General features: G+C 34.2%; 1 protein-coding gene across 4 annotated transcripts; it reads right to left on the reverse strand.

Annotated features, from left to right (window-relative positions):
- Window positions 1–9,674: 9,674 nt before the first annotated feature.
- On the reverse strand, window positions 9,675–23,211 carry LOC134853973 (uncharacterized). Of its 4 annotated transcripts, none has more exons than XM_063870002.1 (7): window positions 22,956–23,211; window positions 21,866–22,747; window positions 20,368–20,615; window positions 12,980–13,113; window positions 12,465–12,658; window positions 10,581–10,717; window positions 9,675–10,433 (listed from the first exon to the last, which is right to left on the reverse strand). In XM_063870002.1, the coding sequence occupies exons 1-7, from the start codon at window positions 23,164–23,166 to the stop codon at window positions 10,122–10,124; spliced, it is 2,118 nt and encodes a 705-aa protein (XP_063726072.1). In that variant the 5' UTR covers window positions 23,167–23,211; the 3' UTR covers window positions 9,675–10,121. The 4 variants fall into 4 exon arrangements, with proteins under 4 accessions (XP_063726072.1, XP_063726071.1, XP_063726070.1 ...); XM_063870001.1 differs by having other exon boundaries at window positions 10,581–10,714; window positions 12,980–13,116; XM_063870000.1 differs by having other exon boundaries at window positions 12,980–13,116.
- Between the last annotated feature and the right edge of the window lie 106 nt (window positions 23,212–23,317).

Raw genomic sequence — 23,317 nt, forward strand, 5'->3', positions numbered from 1 at the left:
CCAATTATGACGCATTAGCAGTACCAGTCAAAACGAAAAACAAAAGAAATTTACCAACTAACATGCCTCAATTTATAGAGCGCACGCATTTTAACTAGTTTACGAAAAAGTTCATAAAAAATCCGACCCTGCCCAGGTTCGAACCCTCTTATTTTGCAGGTTTCCCTACCTCTACGCTACAGATCTATGATACCTTGAAGCCAAAGTGATATTTGTAGTATAATAGTCTGGTCAATAACCAGCTATTAAGTACAGCCAATGCTAAGGATATTAGCACAGACTATTATGCTACAAATAGCACTTTGGCTTCAAGGTATCATAGATCTGTAGCGTAGAGGTAGGGAAACCTGCAAAATAAGAGGGTTCAAACCTGGGCAGGGTCGGATATGGTTATTGATCAAAATGAACACTATTATTTGCGACTTATGTCGGGAAAAAAGAGAGTTCATAATATGACACAAGCTTTGCTTGTGTAAACTGACGAAACATTAACAGATCTAGACAAACTAGATTAAAAACTATTGACTAAAATTAGAATGAGAACTTAACCAGTGATAGCAAAATCGTTAAATAAAAACAGTTCAAATCAAATTAAAACTCTCTAGACAAAACTTGCCCTTTTACGCTAAAACCAAAATCCAAGAACCAAATCAACAAAACGATTGAACTCTCAAACAGATTTCAAAAACTTTCACAATTTACTTCTCACAGCAGGTAAAACATATTCACTCAAACTTGATTACTTCCAATACAGTTCCACTTTTGGTTTGACACTATTTTAGCTAATATGACCTGATTATCAAGCTTCGTTTCAACCCCTTTCTACAGCAAAACTCAAACTTTGATTCAGTTAAAAAAACGAAAATGAATTGCTGCGGTGCGATGCTACAACCGCAAGAAATTGCTTGTCTAATTTATATTCATAAATTGCTGTTGGGGAGAAACTAAATTAGCCGGTGTGGTCGGGCGGATCTAAAGATTTTCTCGAGGGTGTCGGTAGGATATGTAAATTTTCATAGTTCTTTGATAACACTTCGAAGACTTTCTTTTTCCATAAAATTTTGCACCGCAGACAAATTTAAAACTGAGTTGTGACAAAAAAAAAACACATTTTCTGACCGCGCTCACCGCAAAAACGCGTCATATATTGGCGTCAAAAGTATATCTGTAAAATCATATTAAAGAAAACATTTAGGCGGTGGAAAAGGTCGAGTTCGTGTAGTATCAAAGAGTTTGTCAAAGTTGGTTAGAATTTATCTTTTATTTCTATATACACCAACAGTTCCGCCACTGAAAATTTCTGCTTTGGCTAAGACAGAAAAATTTAGTATATAAGCTCATCAGCTATATAATTAAGCTGAAAAATGAACTAATTATGACAACCTTAGACTAAAATTACAGCTGATAAATAAATTAATTCACAATTGATAACAAAATTATTGAAAAATGAAATATAAACTAAAATAACTGCACTGTAATTGAGATCCATAACTGAGATCCAGATGTCGCCGCGTCAGAGACAGAATCAAAACTAATAAAGAAGTTGTAAGAAAACTTTCAGAGAAAAAACGAATCAGTGGAAAAATTTTAATGACTTGAGAGAGGTGTTTGAACGACCTCATTCTGCTCAAAATTGAAAGATTATTATTAAACTTAAACTGGAATATAGTTTAAATTAAAAATCTTTTAACCGAGTCTTTAATCAGCCGACAACTCAAATGAATATGCAATAAGTTGGGCTATGTCACAGACTATACTGGGATTGAAGTTTTTCAGTGGGCTAATTTACAGATTATCAAAAATCAAGTTTTTCCAATCGATTTGATAAACTATGGTATTCTCAATTTAGAATGATATCACTTATGTTTCCAAATTACTGAAAAAGATTGGCTACTTTTTGGTCTTCTTGACCGAATGAACTGATACCGATTCTGCTCGGACGAAGTCGGATAGATATGGTTACACTGTACAAGAAAAATCGTCTTTTCGCCAAAAAAAGTAAGATTTCAGATTTTAAAATCTGGGTAAACTCTAAAAAATGAATATGTTATTTGTCACATGTAAAATCACAAACATGTAATATCACATAAATCAAAATCTGATTTCCCATGTGTCAAATTACATTTGAAAAAAAAACATATGTCTAAGTCACATGTTTTTTTTTAAAGTTAACAATTAATTTAAGATCGTACATAAAAAATCACAAAATTGAAACGATGAGTCCATAAAACGATAAAACGCTGATGGAGAGACTCTCAGTCTAAAGTTGAGTTGTCTGAGACCCATTTATGATGCGTATACAATTTCTGAAGTTCCGAACCTAGTCGACTAATTAATCAACTTTTTCAGGAGCAGCTTCCAAACAAAAATTTGTCAAATTGTCGACCAGGTTCGGAACTTCTGAAACTAGCAAATTTCTTAAACTGGTCGACAAGGTTCGAACTTCTGAAACAAGCATAAGTCCATGCTTATAGTACTAATAGTTTCAAATTACTGTTTTTGTGATAACCAAATTGAAATCAATTCAAAACTTTGATAAACCAAGATTTAACTAAGCGTTAAGTTTCAGTCTCCCGTCTGAGTCTTTTGATGTAATTTACAAGTGAGAAACAAAAATTTAATCCCCCACAACACTTCCAATTAACAATAAAAACGCAATTTTTAATCCCCCATATCAGCAATTAAGTGTTACGAATCGTCGCTTGTTACGAATTGTCGCCTCACGATAGTGTCCGAAATCAATCTTTGTTGAGATTTAATCTCTATCCCAAGTTTTTCTAGAACACACCATCAGCGAACGCAGCAAGCAGCAACTTCTGGAGGGAGAAAAATATTCAATACCATTTGGTATGCTGATGGAACATTTATATCAGGCCCAACGCTCTCCAATCAAACTTTCAACATACACGTTGTAGTAAACGAACAAACAGTTCCAATGGTTTACTTTCTTTGAACACGAACAACTGAAGAAAAATATCTGCGAGCTTTGAAGAGCTGAAACAGTTAAAACTCTGCCTGGCGCGCCAAAAATCTGCTCGATTTCGAAAAAGCGTCGATCAATGCCTTTCAGTCAGCCTATCAAAAGCTACTTTTTCACTTCGCGCAAGCTAATTGGAGAAAAATTCAGGAGCTGGGCTGGGATCCCCCTTAAAGATCCTGAAAAACTCTGCGACTTCTTATGAAATCATTGATTGCACTGGCACTTCTCCCCCAATGGGATCTGGAACAGGGGTTCGAATGTCTGAACAATCAATTGGGCGGAAAACATCCTATCATTCCATATGTGGAATATTTTAAAAATATACGGATTGGTCCAATGTCTCGCACAAAACGCTAATCCGCTTTCTTCCCCCCAGATCTCTGGAATCAGTTGGTATGTGCGCGAGATCAAAAGCAAAAGACGAATAATTCGTTGGACGGTTGGCATCGTGCTTTCCAGACGGGAAAGGGCTGTACACATCCAACTATCCACAAAATCATTGAATTTATTGGGCAAGAACAAATATTAGCTGAGAATGAGCTAGTAACAATAAGATCGGTGAGAATAAGATCCGAGGAGAAGACATCAGAGACAGCGAAAAACAAAAAAGTTCAGTTAACATTGTCTGAGATATTAAAAAAACTATCAGAACAACTGAATTAGTAAAATACTAAAAGGAATAGCTTTTAACTTAGGTTTCTTTAATTCTGTTTGATAAATTAAGCTATCAATTGCTTTTTGTTAATTATTGAATATCGAACAAAATTTTGATACGAATTGTCGCTTAATACGAATCCTCGCTTGTTACGAAAAGTCGCCTTTTAGAAAATTACGAATTGTCGCCTGTTACGAATCGTCACTTGTTACGAATTGTCGCACAACTATATACAATAGTGCCAAACAAACCTCTTCTCACAGGCTTTTTATAGCCACAAACTGCTACTGAAAAAAGCAGTTCACGGGGAGAAAACAAAAAAGTAGTTACTCGGATTTGGAATTTCAGACATTGGACATGAGAACTCGTGCCTCATGATCAATTGGAAAAATTTACTGTGCATCACAGCAATCTCTAATCATAAATTTTTAATCCGATCCAACAAATTTTATAATCAATCATTGCTCGCAGAAAAAAGTCCTGCCTTTTTTCGTTTTTAAGAGGTCCCTTGATTTAATCTTGAAGAACTATACTTGTGAAACAAAACTAACGCATTTGAAGGTTTCAACAGCACCAACTGTGGGAAAATTACGATATCCCAACTCGACCTTGATTTTGTCAAGTACCCAGCTCAAACCATTTTAGGAAACAAAAATGTATAAAAATTGTTCGATCGCATAAAGAGCCCATGATTAGGACTCATTTTTCACTATGGATGTCCCAAAATTTTTATCACCAATAATGAGACACGGTTTTCTCCTTATTGCTAACGACGATTGCTAATTTAATTTATCCCCGGGAACTGCAAAGTTTCAAAAACGAGCAACTTTTTGCGATAAAAACCAACAAAAAGAAGTGTTTTGAACGATAGTTTGAATCGGATAGGAAATGTAGAAATGAGAGCTGATTTTTTCCCTCGAAAATAGCTTATTTCTCAATTTCCGATTCCATTCGACTTAATTTTTTTTCTAGGAGCTCAATATTTTCAAGCATGTTGTTGATAAATAAAAACACAAAAGTAGAGATTTTGTTTCATTTTAGTATGTATCGGAAATTTGTCTTAGTGTTGAGATCTGAGATTTCCCCAAAATTTTCTAAAAAAATTGGAGGTGAGAGCAACCAGAGAAAAATGATATGCAACCAGACATTCGCAGATTCACATAGTAATTTCAACTCAGTTGGTACCGTTGAGACTTTCGAATGAGTTAGTTTTGTTTCACAGGTAAAAATCTTCATGTTTACACAAAAAAAAAGTAAAAAATAATTTAAGCGAGCGACGGTATGCAAAATTTGTAATTCCTTACCCGACATTATTTGTTTTATTTAGTCAATTACAGCGCTCAATTAATTTTCAGAAACGCTTATTCACAAAGTTGATTGATAACATAAGGAGCCCATGATTAGAGCTTGTTTTTCACTAGAGGATGTACCGGAAACTTTATTGACCGAGTCAGGAACGTTTCAGCGTCACGAACCGGACAATAACGACTTGAAACTGAAAAAAATCCACCTTCTACGATAATTATCCGTTATTGCTTCACTTATGCTTTGATACTGAATGTCTGTATCATCATTTAGTATTGAGACAAAACTAGGTTTTAGCAATTTTTCAGTTCTTCTGATAAATTAATTTTGAGTCAGGAACATTTTAGTGTTCCCCTGTGCCAGAATGGATTACATTTACAGTGCTGATTTAAACTAATCGGTCAAAACGAGCTAAACTTGAAATTTAAACCGCGTTTTTCTCAAATTGCGTTGATTTTAGGTGAAACCTTATAAGACAAAACTTGCTCAAAATTTTAGCAGATAAATATGGTATAATTTGTTTTGCGAAATTCGGGCCCGAAATTTTACCCCAAAAATGGGTCATTTTGGCTTTTCTTAGTTAATCAAAAATTACGCCAAAAATACCCATTCGATCACTAACATAATTATATCAAAGTGAGCCCTTTAGGTAGTCCAACAAAATTTAAGAAGGGTATACTCTCCAAAACATTGTATAATTTAACTTATTTTTATTTGATAGACAAAAAAGGTCGTTTTTACTATATAAAATATCAACTTTTTATTTAAAAACAATTTATAAACTGTTTGCAATTTTTTTGGAGAAAATACCTTTCTTAAAATTTGTTGGACAACGTAAGGGGCTCACTTTGACATAATTATGTTTGTGATCGACTGGGTATTTTTTGCGTAATTTTTGATTAACTAAGAAAAGCCAAACTGACCAAATTTTGGAGTAAAAATTTGGGCCGAATTTCGCAAAACAAATTACACCATATTAATTCTGCTAAAATTTTCAGCAAGTTTTGTCTTCATAAGTTTTCACCTAAACTCAACCCAATTTGAGAAAAACGCATTTTAATCAGTGTTGAGTTTTCCTATAAAATTAAAAGAAAATTTTTAATGAATGGTGTTCTCCTCAGCCTTGTTAATTCAAGTGTCGAAATTTTGTCACAGTGCGGTGATTCATTACCTTGTTTTTATGAATCATGTCAAAACAAGATCTTTTTATTTCGGTTGATTCTCATTCAAAACTTCTCCATGAGAAATGCATAATTTCAGAATTGGTTTGACTTAATGGCAAACCTATGACTAGTGCTGGGTTTTGCACTTAAGTACGCATAAAAAGTATATCACAATGCTGAATTTGTGTTGTTTTTGATCAATCGAAAAAAAAAGGAAGTTGAGCTTAGCTATATCAAGGATTGATAAAACGATACGTTCGTTAAAGGTAAAACCAACTTGATTCTAACTCATATAAATCAAACACTGAATTAGAGGTCAACAACTAGACAGAACTAGATTGATTGACAGGCAGGTACCTGCTCACATTTATTAGTGATATGAGAAACTCTCAAGAATATATATAATGATAGGTATCAACTGAAATGATTGACATCCAAATATGCAGGTAAGGAAATGTCGTCATTCTGCCCAGCGTCGTCGTATTGATAATTCGTCGCATTTTAAAAAAGCAACGGTCGAATAATTTGAGAAAAAGGCTTCTTAGAGCATTATCAAAAAATTTAATGTATTTTTAATAGAGGTTAATAATAATGACATCAATTTCAAGCTACCGAAATTATGCGGAGGAAAAAATGATTAAGCATATTCAGAAGAGGGAAATTTAGTGAAATTAAACAAAATTTAAGTTCTAACAACAACGCCGAGCTCTGGAAATCTTTAGCTCAGGGAATTGCTATATTGACAGTTACCTAGTTTTTTTGTCAGAGAATACTGACTCTTTGACTCCGTAATTGCGAAATAAGTCGTTTTCTCTAATTTCATATGGGAACGATTGTGTGAGCCACACTTCCATGTTTGGCTGGTGAGAGAAGACATTTTAGTAAAGCTTCAATTAACCATTTTGAATAACATGAGATGCTCTATGAACAAAAGCATTTAACGTTTAAGAAATGGGTTTAAGTTTCTACACAAAAGCAAAGCCGATGTTTGCACTACCTGCGATAAAATACAAAACAATCACTAAATCGAAAAATATCAAAAAAAAAATCAGAAATGCCGAAATCTATCAAACGAAAAAAGTACCAAAAACACAAAGACAATAGAAGGTAAAAAAGAATAAAAAAAAACTTACCAAGCTGTAAACAAGCCAAAAATACCTGAGATGAAACTCTTTAAGCCCAAAACATTAAAAAAAAACGTATTAAACGTTTTTATCCCCCATCCCCCCTCAATACACACAAACACTTTTTCGCCCATCAAACGACAAAATGTGAGGCCAATACCCCGATATATTATAGGCCGAAACTTATCAACCCGAGAAAACAAAAAAAATACTTAAAAACTAATAAAAAATGTTTACAGCCCCATCCCCTATATACACACGCACACATTTTTTTTTGCTCCTTACACGACCTTCTTATGAGATCAAGAAACCAATATAAAATAGACTGAAACTTATTAAAGAATAAAAAAAGAAAAATGAAAAAAAAAATTGACTTTGAAAAAGGAAGACTTAAAAACTGAAGAAAAATTGTGAATGCCCATCCCCTTCATTACACACAAGTACACATTTTTTTTTTACTTTTTAAAGTATGCAATATGAGGCCAATAAGACGAAATAATATCGCCCGAGACTTATTTAGCAGAGAAAACAAAAAAATTAAAAACGAAAACAAAACAACCTAAGAAACAAATTTGGAACAAAACGGATATTCAAAACGCTGACATGCACAAAATGTGTCTGTTGCAATTTAGAGGCAACTGCTGTAGCTCAGAGTGCAACTTAGTGAAAATGAAGATCTTGAAATTGGAAAAATGGAGATCTTGAAATTGGAGATCATCCTGTGGACAAAGTTTTTTTACGGGAAATACCTTTTTTACGGGAAATTTCAAAATATAATGCAAATTTAATGCGAAGAGACCTCAAATGCAGAAATTTGTCAACTGGAAGGTAGGAATACCCAAAACGCAACGTCGTTTTTTTGAAAGCGTGCTCGTAGATGGCGATGGTTGTTTTAAGCTAAAATTCTGCAAACCGGTCTAAGTGTATTTATTTATTGATATCAACCATTTAACAAAAGCAAAGCCTGGTTTGGTTTAGTTTTACTTTGTGTTTCAAATTAGTTTGGCATTATGTGATGTTTCGACCCAGTTCAAATTTATGTTTCGACCAGTTTGACTTTGTTAAGAACTTTGTTTTCAAGTCGGAGAACACAATTACTCATTTTTTAAGCAAAAAGCAGATTTTGAGCACTGATCCGCTGAATAAAAAAACGTTGAGCTCCATAATTAGGTTACCAATTTTCTAGAGTGCACGGGTAAACTGTTAGTTTTTAAAAAAAATTTAAGTATTTAACAGTCAAAAAAACTACCGCCAGTATTTTATGAGCTTTTACGATCCATTACCGAGCGGTCATTAAGCCGGTGAATTTTGAATAAACACCAACTGAGCCTAAAACAAAAAAATGCCATTGGAAATTATTTGCATTAAAAATTTTGAGTTATTAAAGTTTTCATCTTAACTTTTACACTGCAACCGTCCTGAATTATTATTTTTAAAATTTTAAACATAATAAACAGACAGTTGAAAAAGAGTTAATTATCGAAAATTATGGAAACCAAAAAAAGCGCTCGTTATTTGACTCGTTTTTAAAAAAAAAACTTCTACTTCCGAATTTCATAGAAAAAAAATATCTGGCCTTAAACAGTCCTTTGAATTTTAAGAACAATTTATGATTGCCGGCTGCGACTCGAAACACATACATTAGGTTGCAGAGGCCACTGTGCCACCTATAGGCTACGCGGAAAGACGCCCTCTTCGAAATTCAGAACAACAAACAAGAACAAACCAAGACTCTGAAAACACAAACGACCTTTTTGTTCCGACCATTGAAAATAGGGAGGAACTGTTCGGGTGTGTTTTAGTTTTTTTTGGTTCCACGCAAATGAGTCTAGTGATATATCATTAAAAAAAAACTTTCAGTCGTGCTTCAAACATTAAAAAATATTCCAAAAAATTTGTCGAGAAAAACGGGGTTGATATTTTTGATTTCTCGTCTGATTTCGAGCGAGTAAAGCGAGCAGCATGCTAATTTATGCTCAACTTGAGCCATTCACAATAGCTTATTTATTCGAGTAAAAATAGTTTTTGGAGTTTTTTAACGCCCTTTCGAGAATCAAAAACTTTTCTTTTCTAGTCATTTTTCTTCAAAAATTGTTGTCCAGTTTGCCTAAATTACCATGACTAACGAGTATTACAGTAACTAAATTCTAGTTTTCTGTTCAGATCCTTTCATCACACTATGCAAAAAATGACACTACTTTGAAAAAAATGTGTTGTTTAAAACTATGGTTGGAACATTATGTGCTACTTGGACAGTAACCGGCTATTCTGGATAAGTTTTATTATCAATCACTATCTGTCCTTCAAAAATCACTATTGATAAGTCAAGATGTTTTTAATTGCTTTTCTCTTGTTTGTGTTACTTTGGTTTCTCGGGCACGCTTAGGCATTGAAACTGGATGTTTGATTTCTGGCGGTGACAAAGACACCTCATGATACATTTCAAGTCATTGCAAAATTTTTTTTATTAAGGCTCAAATTAACGCATATTAACTGTAACTTCAAGTCAAAAATTAGCACCAACAAGAAGAATTAACCAGTAAAAACATAAATCATGCTAAATAATAGTATTTACGTTCCTAATAGCACCATTATTGGAAGGCTCAAATTTATCTGATGAAAAAAAATTTTTCGCTTGCTATATGTCATTTAAAGAGCACTTAAAGCATTCACAGTTGTCGCGCTTTTCCCATTTTATTGCGTTCACATAAACGCAAGCTAACATAATTTCACGAAATCAGTTTTGTGAGTAATACAGCTCTATGATCACTGTGTTGTAGGGCGAAGCGAAAAACGTCCATTTCATTGGTTTTCCTTATGCACTTCTGAATTGCACATCAATTATATTTACACTTCAATTTCAGCAAATTTAAGTTATTTCATGTCTCATTTTGTCACAGGCTATCACTTTCATCAAAATCAACCCGCCGTTGTTGCTTGTTGTGATTTAGTTTAGATAGACATCTATCACGACACTCATTTGTCAGTCGCTCGCTTAATTCCCCTGCAGACGCCTTAGCTGACAGCAACTCTTTTGCCATCAGGGTTAACGGACATATATTCACTCCATTGGAGCCATAGTCCAGAGCATTGGCTGGACCACTAGCAAGAACTCCCGATGAGATGACCTGAGGTTGAACATTGGCGACCGCGACAACACAAGGTGCAATAGTGAAGCTTTGGAACTTGTCGCTGTCCAGAAAGAACTGCAACAAAAATCGAGTGAGTTCACTTAAACCATAGCTGTGACCCTTGAAGTAAAGAGTCAAGAATTTCAAAGCAAAATACCCCCACTACAATTCACCACACGATTCTTAAGTCCAAATATTGAAACATACTTTTTGCAAGCTGACCTTTAGTGGACTGTTATTAAGCAATTCTGAAGTGGACAGAGCTCTCTGTTTCTGACTTTTGATCCTCTGCAAATTCTTAAATTGTTCCCTATCTTTCCACCCCTCTATACCTTGCCCTTGTCCATCTTTGCCACCTGCTAACGAACATATAACTTGGCCTAAAGTACTCTTTTGTTAAGCATTTCGGCACAGAATTGACTTTAACTGATTATATTTGATTTTGATCATTTGCCAAGATGTATGATATGAGGGGAAAAATGTACACAGACGAAGCTGAGCTTCACACTACTTGCGATACAAAACAAGAAAGACAAGACTTAAGATTTATACAAAGTTAAAAAAACCAACTCACCCTCAAAACACACCCACACAAAAATTGATTGCTCGTCAAATGAAGCAATATTAGGTCACTAAGTCAATATAGTATAGCCCAAGACCTATTAAGAAAAAAACAGAAAGAAAAAAAAAAAAAAATTTAAGACTAATAAAAAGTTATTGAGTCCTCCTCACTCTCAAAACTCACATACAGGCACATACAAAAATTTTTCGCTCGTCAAAAGACGCAACATGAGGCCATTGAGCCGATTTAATATAGGCCGAAATCTATCAAGCGGAAAAAGGGGAAAAAACAGAGCCGAAAAAAGTCGTAATGAAAAACTATGATTTCTATCAAGATTTTTAGCATTTTGTTCGATCCAGAGGAGAGCATAAAACTTATGTTTCCCTTGAAATGAATACAAAACTAAGTCACTAAGTCAATGAAATAAAAGCCGAAACCATTTGGGCAGAATAAAGTTTTTCAGCGAAATTAACAAAAAAGAAAATATACGAAGTCAAAGTTAGTATAATTGCAAACAGCAGAAGTAAAGCAAAAGACTACACACAACTACAATGTAACTTGCATACAGCAAAAAACAATTCTCCGATGTGGCATCTAAGCCGACAAAACATATCAGACAAATAATAAGCCGACAATTTTTTTGAAACGTAATATTTCTCGTTTGAAAAAAAAAACAGGATGCTGTCAGATTCGAACCAAGAACCTTTGCCGTCCTATGCGCATTCGTTATCTTCAGACCAAGTGTGGCCTGTTTACGGGCAAAAAAAGTCTTGGATCCGATTGCAATACTCTTCCTTATCGCAAGGGTAATGATGTATGATATTATTGATATGAGAGGGAAAAAACTCACTTTCATTTCCCATGCGAAAAGTCAATAATTAAGCTTTTAAACCTCATACATCTTAAAATAGCCAACATACAGTTGGAAAAAGTATCAATGAACTCAACGAAATCTATCAAATTTCTGAAACTTTTTGTTCCATCTTTCGAAGAAAATGACGAAATATTAGTACTCGGGTTATTTTTTTCCTACAAAAAGTGCCGAAATATTTGTGCTAGTATAGAGGTTCATACTCTGGGTTGCTTTTTAAATAACCTTGCCCTGAGCTCAAATTTATAATATATTTCACATAGGAGCATTTTTTGTCATGTTACAAAGGTTTAAAAATTGACAATTTGAGATAAGTCAATTGGCTCCGATATCTTTTCAAATTAAAGTGAGGCAAGCTAGTTGTTCCAGATATTGCGTTAATAGTCAAAATTTATCATACTGTATGTTACATTGCGCGTGGGGGACGATTTCAATAGCTATCTTTTTCATTCCAATGCGATATCTAAAATATAAATCCACTTGGAAACTAAGAGCCATGCACGTTTTTCCCCGCTTCAATTGCATTTTCTTTGAAGAGCGTATAGCGAAAAAAACACACGACCTAAAAAAGTGTTCATTTGTTTCATTGACACTTTCAAAAATCACGAGTAGTAAAAAAAATAAAAATGGGAGAAGCTTTTAACTTGAGGAACCAAAGAGACGTCAAAATCACCTTCTCCACTGGCCAAATTTTGTTCCCCTTCATCACGACCAGCCTCTTCAGAGTGCCTGCTGCTCTTTTGAACTAACTTGACCTCTGCTTGTGTTTTTCCCCCTCCTCCCAGTCTGCTCACTCCCTTTTTGTTGCTCATTGAAGAACACGACGACACTAATACTCTGCATCTGCGTGACGATCTTCGAGATGACCTGCAAAATAAGAATTGAAAAACTAACTTTGTTTTACTCTTTTTTTTTTGCAAATTATTTGATTTCCTCTTTAAGACACGCTACCCGATAGAACATAGACAACAGAACCAAGTTTATCACTGAAAATCAAAGACTGAAACACGATCAACAATCGAATTGTATGCATGCATAAAAGATAGCAAATATCTAAAGCTTTAGGCGGATCAACTTCCAAGTGCTTAATTCAATCTAGTTCAATCAATCAATCAATACCACCAACCGCAGCATCTCCCAGAAGCAAAACCAAATTTAGTACTCGTCTCGGCATTTAAAACAACTCACGATGACATGCGGGAGGCTATGCTTCTTTGACTTCTCCTCGAACTAGTTGTCGCTCGTTTCCTTCTCACTTGTGTCCTCCTGCTGACAACAATTGAGTCGAACAGTTTCTTCCTCAGAGATTTCAGCATCTTATTCTGCTTGAAAATAACAGATCCATTTTAATATAAAGCTTAGTTTTTCAACAAAAATGGTAGTTTTCTATACCATGATACAAATTCGATTATAAATCAGAGTAGGTGTAAAACGCGCTGTTCCGTAACAGAATTATAGCTTATTCGCCTATTCCTCTCAATATTGACACAGAGACGAAGCGGAGTTTCGCATAACTTGCGCTACAACGCAAGCGTAACATTGCCAGCTAAGCTAGTGAACAGAAAATGATACGGAAGTCAAAAATATTCTATTTCAGAAATCAATGGAGACGCACAAATACCAGCATTAAATAAGCTTTTAATTATCACTCAGCCGACAAAATAAGGCTAGACGCCCATTGAGCCAAAAACCAAAAAAGAGATGCCATAAGAAATTGTTAACAAGAAAAAAAACTTCCGCAATAAAGCTTTAAGCTTAATATTTTACACCACAGCAGGCCTGATTTTTTTTAAAAACACTCAATTTTTGCCTTCCAAACGCCAGAAAACATATTGGCTATGTCAATAAAACATACTCTGACACCATCTAGGCTTAATAAAGCTTTAAAGCGAAGAAAAAAAAGTAAATTATACAAAGTCAGGGTTAGTAAACTTTTAAATTAAAACAGAGAAGTACATCAAAAACTTGGAACTTCAATTAAAAAAGCTTACAGCACAAGAAAAACCTGTGACTGACTACTAAGCCGACAGAATATAGCAGATAAATATTAGCCTGAAAACGCAATTTTTCCCGGAAAATAATTTTCAATTCCTTACATACTGAGAACACAAGCTGCAGCCGGGACTGTAACCCCCAGATCTTAGGGTGCAAAGGCAACCACGTTACCACTAGACCAAGGGAAAGTTGTAAAAATATAAAAAAACAAGTCGGCGAATTTTTTTTTATACAATAAATCGAAAACGTTATGTGAAAAAAGCCGAAATATCTAAAATACAAAAATTTAATGTTTGTTAAGATGATGATCACAAGCAACCTTAAAAAGCATTGGGAATCAATCACGAGCGGCCATTAACACGATAACATTTGGGTCTACCCGTATGAAGCAGAACTTGTCACAAAAAATTTTAAGCTAAAAAATTTTTCATGTTTTTACGACCCATATTTTGCCATCGAAACTACGCAATATCAATTATTTGAACCGATATAACATAAGGCGCAACCTGTGTTTAAAAAATACTTTTCAATATCAGACTTGATAAATTTACAAATTAAAAAATTTCTATCTCAGTAAAATTAGACAAAATTAAAACAGTCACTCAACGAAGCTTCGCATCACTTGCTACACAACACACAGATATATAAAAAACATATGGCGAAAAAAAAATGTTTTTTTTTCGTCTCGATAGAAGTTCATTGTAGGCAAACATGCCAAGCAAAATAATCGAACATTAAATTAGCAATGGAACAAAACTTACGAAGCGGAAACAAAGCCGACAACCGTTGAGCAGACATCAGTTGAGCCGAAAAAAAAATGATTTAAAAAACTTTTAAATCCAACATGAAACCAACAAAAAACAAAACTTTCAACTATAATAAAAACTACTTACAGCAGAAGAAAAATCCATTATGTGGCAACTAAGCCGACAGCCCTTGAGCAGACAAAAGAAAGTCCGATAATTCAATTTTTACCGGAAAAAAAAATGTAATAAGTGTAGAAAAACCCATTGTTTAGAAAGTATGCCGATAAAACTGTGCCAGGCAATATGAAGATATTTAAAAAAAAAAACGGAAAATGAATTGAACCGACATAAACAAGAACAGAAACCATTAATCAGGAAAAAATCAACATCTTTGCAAGAAATTTATTGGAAAGAATGAATAATACCTGAAACAAAATATCCGTCTAATAACTATTAAGTGATGATAGCTTTATTTAAATTGCTAAAAAATTGAGCGAGTCAGCCATAGAATGTAAAACGGGAAAAAAATCTAGTAACCAGTTGCTACACCTTTGCTGATCGCCAATCATCGGAGTAAACGAAAAAAATCATCTTTATAATTCTCTATCTATTCTTTCCAGGGCACGCTATGGAGCTTAAAAATGAGGGAGGCCATATAAACAACATTTAAAATAATAAATAATTGTTTATCATGATAAAAATCATTGGTTTGGTTTCACAAAAATATTGGTGCAAGTAGGCTGGCGCTAGGTGCGCTCTGCCCTTGTTAATTTTAGGGGTTAGGGTGCGCTTTGCCGAAACAACACCGGCAAATTGCATCCTTATTATCAGATTTATTTGTTCGGCAGAGCGCATTCGACCCCCTAAAATTAACACCGGCAGAGCGCACCCGCAGTCCAGAGTTAGGTAGAGCCAACCTACTTATACCAAAAATTTTGTGCAACCAAACCAATGAATTTTATTACACCGAAGACTTTAGTCAAGGTGTTATGGTATCGTGTAACGGGTTTTTTTTAAATGTTGTCTGTTGTCAAGTGTCGACAAATAACGTCCACAGTTATCAATTATCATGTGGGCTGGACTATATCGCGCTATGTCACGTGATTGCGTATGTTTGTTTCTTTATTTGTTCATCTTTATTTATTTAATTATCTGTTCTTCTATTTATTTAATTATGTTTAGTTTGCTTATATTTATTTATAATTTATGTATGTACATATTTATTTTTGTTTATTTTTATCACGTGTTTTGTTTATTTATTTAATTATTCTTTCTTTCATTTAGTTTTGCTTTTATTATTTCTGCGTGTGTATTTATTTAATTTATTTATTTTCATTTATTTATATTATGGGTCTGTTTGTTTGGTTATTTGTTCATATATATTTTTTCATGTCTATTTAATTATTTGTACATTTCACTTTTGCTTTTATTTATTTATTTATTTATTTATTTATTTATTTATGTATTTATTTATGTATTTATTTATTTATTTATGTATTGATTTATTTTTTTATTGCTTATTTATTTATCAGGTGTGTTTTGTTTATTTGTTGATATTTATTTCTATATTTATTTAATTATTCTTTCTTTCATTTAGTTTTGCTTTTATTATTAATGTATGTGTATTTATTTCATTTATTTATTTTCATTTATTCATATTATGGGTCTGTTTGTTTGGTTATTTGTTCATATATATTTTTTCATGTCTATTTAATTATTTGTACATTTCACTTTTGCTTTTATTTATTTATATATTTATTTATTTATGTATTCATTTATGTATTTATTTATTTATTTATTTATGTATTGATTTTTTTTTATTGCTTATTTATTTATCAGGTGTGTTTTGTTTATTTGTTGATATTTATTTCTATATTTATTTAATTATTCTTTCTTTCATTTAGTTTTGCTTTTATTATTTATGTATGTGTATTTATTTAATTCATTTACTTTCATTTATTTATATTATGGGTCTGTTTGTTTGGTTATTTGTTCATGAGATATATATTTTTTCATGTTAATTTAATTATTTGTACATTTCAGTTTTGCGTTTATTTATTTATTTATTTATGTATGTATTTATTTATTTATGTATTGATTTATTTTTTTATTGTTTATTTATTTATCAGGTGTGTTTTGTTTATTCGTTGATATTTATTGCTATATTTATTTAATTATTTTCTTTCATTTAGTTTTGCTTTTATTTATTATTCATGTATGTATTTATTTATTCATTTATTTATTTATGTTTATTTATTTTTGGTTTGTTCGTTCATTTGTTGGTTTGTTCGTTCATTTATTTATTTATTAAGTTAGCGTCTTTGTTGTTTGATTGTGAAATTTGATGTTTTACTTCTTAGCTATGTAGTTAAAAGCAAAAAAAAGATTTTCAATTTATTGTTCTGTTTAGGATATTTTCAGAAAGATCTGTATATCACCAATTAGCGTACAACGATTTACAGGGAACGCTGCCAACGAGATTTGTCCACTTGCTTTTGGGTTGCAGCTACATCAAAAATGATTTTAAATTATTTATTTTAAAGATTTATCTATAGTTATATCTGTCCGGTAATTAATTTTCAAATTTGCTTTTGTATTTCTCAAAAAAGAATTTGTTGGAGCGTGGACTCAATAACGTAAAGCAAAATGTTAAATTTTATGTTACTTCTATTTTCAGTCATGTAATGGAGCCATTTCGACCCACGGGCATTGCAAATGATGACAACAGTTGCTATCTCAATTCTGTTCTTCAGCTTTTGTTGAACTCAGATATAGCAAAATTTTGGTGTATACATGTATTAGTACGATTTTTTGTTCTAGAACTGTTATTCTTCAATTATTAGTTGTTCAAGTTGTTTGGTTTTTGCTTCAGTTTCTATGCCTTCGGTGTATTGCGCGTTGCGCCTATGTTTCTGATAAACAAGTTATCTATGGAGAATTTGAAGGTTTTAAATATGTATTTTGTTAACATCCCCTCTTTCTCACAGGCAGTAATGGCTAAATTGAAATTTTTTTGAATCTCTATAGGTGATAACAAATTTTATGTGAAATCATTTGGTGAAATCCCTTGGCTAAGGTCGCGATACCAAAAAAAGGTTGTTATTCTACCATAGTACCAGGCGAGCGAAAGAACCCGTATTTCAGTGCAACCATAAAAAAGCTCGAAACGGTTCGCAAAAGGGTACGCTCATAATTAAAAATTTCCCGGGCATTCTGATCACGTAACCAAAGTGAAGATAAAAATGTCGAAAATTGAAATGCCAGGAAAACTGAGACAATGAGTTGTGGCTTCACTAAAAATTTCAAAATCTTTAAAGCAAAAAATTGTCCAACATACTGATTTTTCTGCAGAAAAAAACGATAAACAGAAATTAAGCAGAGCCAATATTATAATTCTGAATTAAATGATTCCAGTAACTCCAAACCTAACCAAAACTTGGAAAAGACGAACTGTCTCTGAAAAACAGCCGTCTCTTTTGTAATAAACCGGTTACATAGACTACTTGCATCTTCCTCATGGGGATGTGGTCCTTGCTCCTTGAGATCACTGGGTAATTGCTCTCAGAGATTATAGGAGTCAGTGTTCACGTGACGGTCAGCGTGACAAGGCAATGCGTAAAACGAATGTCTTGAAATACTGCCTGACGGAAACAAAATGAAGGAAATTTCAGAGCGTGAAACAAAAATAGGACCAAAACTAAGAAATCAAGCATTTATCATTTTAAGAATGCCTAGCAAGGACGTTTTTTAAATTACAAAACGAAGACTTACATACGTCCTGGTCCTTTGATCTGAATCAAGCGAGATTAAATTAATGAATATGCAACGAAAGTATTCAAATATATGCTGACCACAAAACGAAATATTTACATCAAGTTGGAATTCACATCAACGATGAAAACAGGGGCGGATTTAGGGGGGGGGGGGGGGGGATTTGAAAACAGGGGCGGATTTGATACTTTTTCAGAAATCCATTTTTGGCCGACCGACCCTAAAATTTTTTTAAAGGCGCCTTTGGCGCCAATATATACTAACTTTGAGGGGGAGCGCGCGCCAAAAAAAACGCGATTTTTTTGTAAAATTTTTTCAAAAAGTGCCCAAAAACGGCTTTTTTGATTGTTTTTTCAAAAATTTGCCTGCGGCGCAGAAAATTTAGCCAAAATAGGGGCAAAACAGAGCTTTGGCAGAGCTCGAAAAATCAATTTGGTTGACCTAAAAAAAAAAAAAGGTCGTCAAAATTTTGGAAAATTTTTTGAAAATCCGCCCCCCCCCCTCGAGAAAATCCTAGATCCGCCCCTGGATGAAAATATTCGTTTTTATTGAGAAACCAATCCGTAAATCTGATGGATGCAGCATATCTTCTCGGGAAGGCTAGATAAATTTCATGATACTCAGAGCGGGCATTCTTAGGAACTGCGTCAGAAAATGTACCCAGAAAAGCCAAACAAGGAACATGTCAAAGACCTTTTGAATACATACAAAACTTTTCTTCGGACTGATCTATCTATTGATGTGGTTACATCTGAATTGACAAAAACTCATTACGTGGCTCCGAAATGTCTCAAGCAAATGACAGGGAGCAAATCCAAATACCTGAAAACATGCCATGCCTTTCGGGTAGCAACATTGTCGCTGCTGCACTAATTCAAGAAAATCAACGTGAGTCAAAAAGAACGACAGGCGTTTACAGTTCATTAAGAGGACAGAGCGAGTAAATCTGAATTTTATGAAAGTTCAATTTACGAAGATAATCTTTATCTACCTTCAAAAACGAAACACGCTGAGAAGTTCTATTACGGAGCAAAGGGATTCCTTCAAAACCAATGGTCGAACGGATTTCAAAAAAACACCGAAAAACCTTTCAACAGAAGAAGGAAAAATATATACGCAAGTTTTGATGACAGTATTGATAAACCGTCAAAACAATTTGTGCGGGATTCGCTAATAGCGAAATATAGTCCAGAAGTAGCAACTGATAAAAAAAAAGTGATGCGAGTTTACATGAAGCTTACCGCAAACGCTTTTGAAACAATTCCAAGGGAACTCAACATAAGCTTAAACAAGTCAGCTAAAAGAGCCCTCGGTCGCAGTTCTGAAAACATGCTATGCTATCTCTCACTGTACTGCAAACGTACACAAAAAATTGAGTTCGTGTTTCTTGAAGTTCAAATTATTCGCCAGAACACACGCAATAATTATGCTTTATTCCAAATCAATTTCAACTTTGATGATTGAAGATAACAAGTTTAAATTTCATGTTTTGAAAGGTACTGACTTGATATGTCAAGGAAAATGAAATCATTGTTTCTCTGTTAGTTTTTTTTTTGACAAATTTCGGCACAACACCCTCATAATTCGTGATTCAGTAATTTCTCCGCCATGTGCACCATATAACTTTGTTTTTGATGTTGATAATTTTTGAGAAAAATTCATTACTCAATGGAATGCTAAAAATCTATCCATGGAAGTTATTAGGGAAAGTTATCGTGATCACTGTAAAGCCGTTATGTGAAAAATAAAAATTTTTCTCGAAATCGGCAGAGCGCACGAATAAGTTTCTTTTCGACTGCAGAGCGCAGGTATAATTAGATGATAATATTGAAAACCAGGCTAGTATTTTGCTTTACGTAAGCAAAATTTCAACAAGTCCTTAAGAACAATCGAAATCCGGTCTGTTAAAGGAAGTAAGCCAAACAGCTGATCACAAAAATTCCATTACAAAACACGTTAATAAATGGATAGTTGTTGTTAATTGCAAGAGTGGGCCAGTAAAATGCCTAGCATTAAAAATTGCACCATGAAATTGATTCTATCAAAAATGTGCGAGTAACACACCTTATTTTGCTTCTGTTTCTCCAGAGATAGTGCAGTAGATTGTTGCTGTTCCTCATTAGTCAACACATAATCCAGATCACATGCCGTAGACTGCATCAAAGGCACTGGAGCCCCACTGCAATTCACCCACTCGTCCACATTATTCCCATACTCGCCTTCCTTTCCCTCCATTTGTTCATGACTGCCAACCGCGCCCAATTCTTCATATGTTTCTTCGATCTCATCAATGGGCTCATCTCGATTCGGAGCTAAAAACATTTTTGCTACAGTGAGCTAAATTTCAACCTCCTTTCATTTTTTCTTCATTTTATATTTACGTTTTTCTAAGTAGAAAGAGTTCACACAGAGGCGAAGCTGAGCTTCGCACTACTTGCGATACAACATAAAATCGAAATGTCGAAAAAACTATATCTATCATAATGAATAAGGCTAGTTTTGAAAGAAAACCATGCCGATACAATAGAATGTGAAATTAGCATCGGAAGATAATTTACCAAGCGGTAAAAATACCGTGGCAGAAACATTTTAAGCCGCAAAAAAATCAACAAGTTTAAGAAATATGAAAAGTCCCCGTCGCCCTCAAAACACTCAAAAAGCATTATTTGCTCGTCAAATGAAACAATATGAGACAACTAAGCCGATATATTATAGCCCGAAACCTAAGAAGCACAAAAACGCAGAAAAAAATTGAAAAAAGTAAGACTAATAAGAAGTTATTAAGCCCCTCTCGCTCTCAAAACAAAGACACGCACACACACACACTTTTTTCGCTCGTCGAAGGACGCAATGTGAGGCCGATAAGCCGATAAATTATAGGCCGAAACCTATCAGACCAAAAAAAAAAGAAAACAAAACAGGCGGTGAAAAAATTGTTCATGAAAAAATTTGAATTATAATTTCTGTTAAGATGTTTAGAATTTTGTTCAATCCACAGATGAGCATAAAAATATGTTTCCGTTGAAGCAACTCGAAATTAGGTCACTAAGCCGATAAAATATAGGCCGAAATCATTTGGACAGAATAAAGTTGTTAATAAAAAGAAGAAATAAATACGATGTCAAGATTAAAAAATACAAAGAAACAGCAGAGCACTACAAGCAACTAGATTGTTAAAAAAAACTAAAACTCAAATAAGCGATTTAGTCGGATGATAAAACAAAGCGTAAACTAAGACGAAAAAAAAGTAAACCGAAAACAAAGAAGTCGAACATTAAAAAAAAACATGTAAGCTGCGAATTTATTGGAGTAACACTAATAAGTATGCACAGTGAGAGTAATAGACCAATGATCGCAAATAGACAACGCACATACTGCATGCATGTCGTGTACTGCATGCTGAAATCTGCGGACAAGTTGTTTACAGAAAAAGTCTAGTACCCGATTGCAATACTCTTGCTATCGCAAGGGTAAAAATACAGTTAGAAAGGGCAATTAGGAAGGTAAATACAGCTTCATTCAAGTTCTATATATTTTGTCTCTGGTAATCAAAAAAACTTACAGTTCGAAACGTCTATAATTTCTTCCATCGTACTCCTTTTTGGTTTCTTCGGCCTCATCGGGGGCGCCAGCTTTCCACGTTTCTCAGGTGTACGCAGAACTACCGCAGTTTCCCCTTGGTGCTCATGATCACGCATAGCAGTGATAACATTCACATCTGAAGCCTCTACAGCACCGTTGAGATCTTGCTGAACACTTGGTTCAGTCAGATTATTATTCTCCTCATCAATCAAAATATTTTCATCAAGTTTGGGAAAATCATTTTCGGCAGTCGAATCAGATTTACTCCGAGAACTAGCATCTTTCGGATCACCTGCATCCAAGCTTTTGTTATCTTTGCTTTTCGACATATTTTCAGCAAACAGAGGAGCTTCGTTGTCAGCTGCATTCTCGACCAAGAAAATTGGAACTTGAGCTGGACATGATTGATCATTCTCTTCATCAGCAGGTTTTGGTGACTCATTACTCACGAAGTCTCCAAGATCCAACGCATTAATCAGTCTGCTGTTAGGCGTTTCGACTACACTCAGCGGAGACGCAGCTACAGGAGGCGAAACTCCTAGTTGCAGAAGGTTTTCATGCATCAGTTCTTTAATTTTCGCTGATTTGGGAAGGTTCGGGGTTTCCCGGAGGGTTTCCATTTCCCAACCAGAAAAACTCTGGTTGCTGATGTTACTAGTTTTGCTTGCCTCATCGTCCATTTCTGGACTCGATTCTTCTAAAGGGGCGCGGGCGAAGGGAGTTAACCGTCTGCCTCTTGTGTTTCTTATGCTGCTCCGAGGTCCTTGGGGAGGCGTTACGAATAGAGACAACTCCTGATATCTATCGCCGTCGTACTCGTGGTCAACTTCTTTCAACGAATTCATTACACTAACTTCTACAACTAAAGCAACGACAAAAACATCTTAATACTTTTATGGCGCGCTCTACTTTGCTCCATACGAACTAAACAGTTTCAAAAATCTAATTTACCGTCTCTCTCTCTGAATAGAAAGAAACACTATTATTTATGTAACTTGATTAAAAATCGTCGAAATTCTCCATTCTAGAACTGTCACTCACTCAAAAATATTCATGAAATAAACATTCACCTTCACTCGTACTCGAATCCCGGTGATTGTCAGAAACAGTTTCCCAACTTCTCTGACCAGGTTCCAAAAGAACTCGAGAGAAGAGGGTACTCTCTCCGACATTATTTTCATCACAGTCGCTAACGCGACTGGATTTTCTCGTCTTTCTCGCTATTCGAACCTTCTTAGCTTTGACCTCCTTGATCTGTGGAGTGTCTGCGTGTTTGCTCATATTTAGTAAAGTCGAATTTACAAATCTAGCCTATATATACAACTATTATCTGAAATAAAAAAGAGAACAGTTAAAAATATAGCTCAACAATCCAATGCAGTAACCGAGAATGCTCGCTTCTTTGTCAACTGTTTTCAATCACCGAGATTTA

This window comes from Symsagittifera roscoffensis, chromosome 9 (assembly GCF_963678635.1).
Source record: "Symsagittifera roscoffensis chromosome 9, txSymRosc1.1, whole genome shotgun sequence".
In the NCBI taxonomy this organism is placed as follows: Eukaryota; Metazoa; Xenacoelomorpha; order Acoela; family Convolutidae; genus Symsagittifera; species Symsagittifera roscoffensis.

Bases quoted from the DNA above. Each gene is read 5' to 3' on its own strand.
- LOC134853973 (XM_063870000.1), bottom strand. From the start codon at position 23,166: ATGAGCAAACACGCAGACACTCCACAGATCAAGGAGGTCAAAGCTAAG. The intron at 13,117-20,367 runs GTGTGTTACTCG...GTTATTTTCAAG, and splicing joins AGAAACAGAAGCAAAATAAG to CAGAATAAGATGCTGAAATC. The intron at 10,434-10,580 runs GTCAGCTTGCAA...TTTTTGTTGCAG, and splicing joins TTAATAACAGTCCACTAAAG to TTCTTTCTGGACAGCGACAA.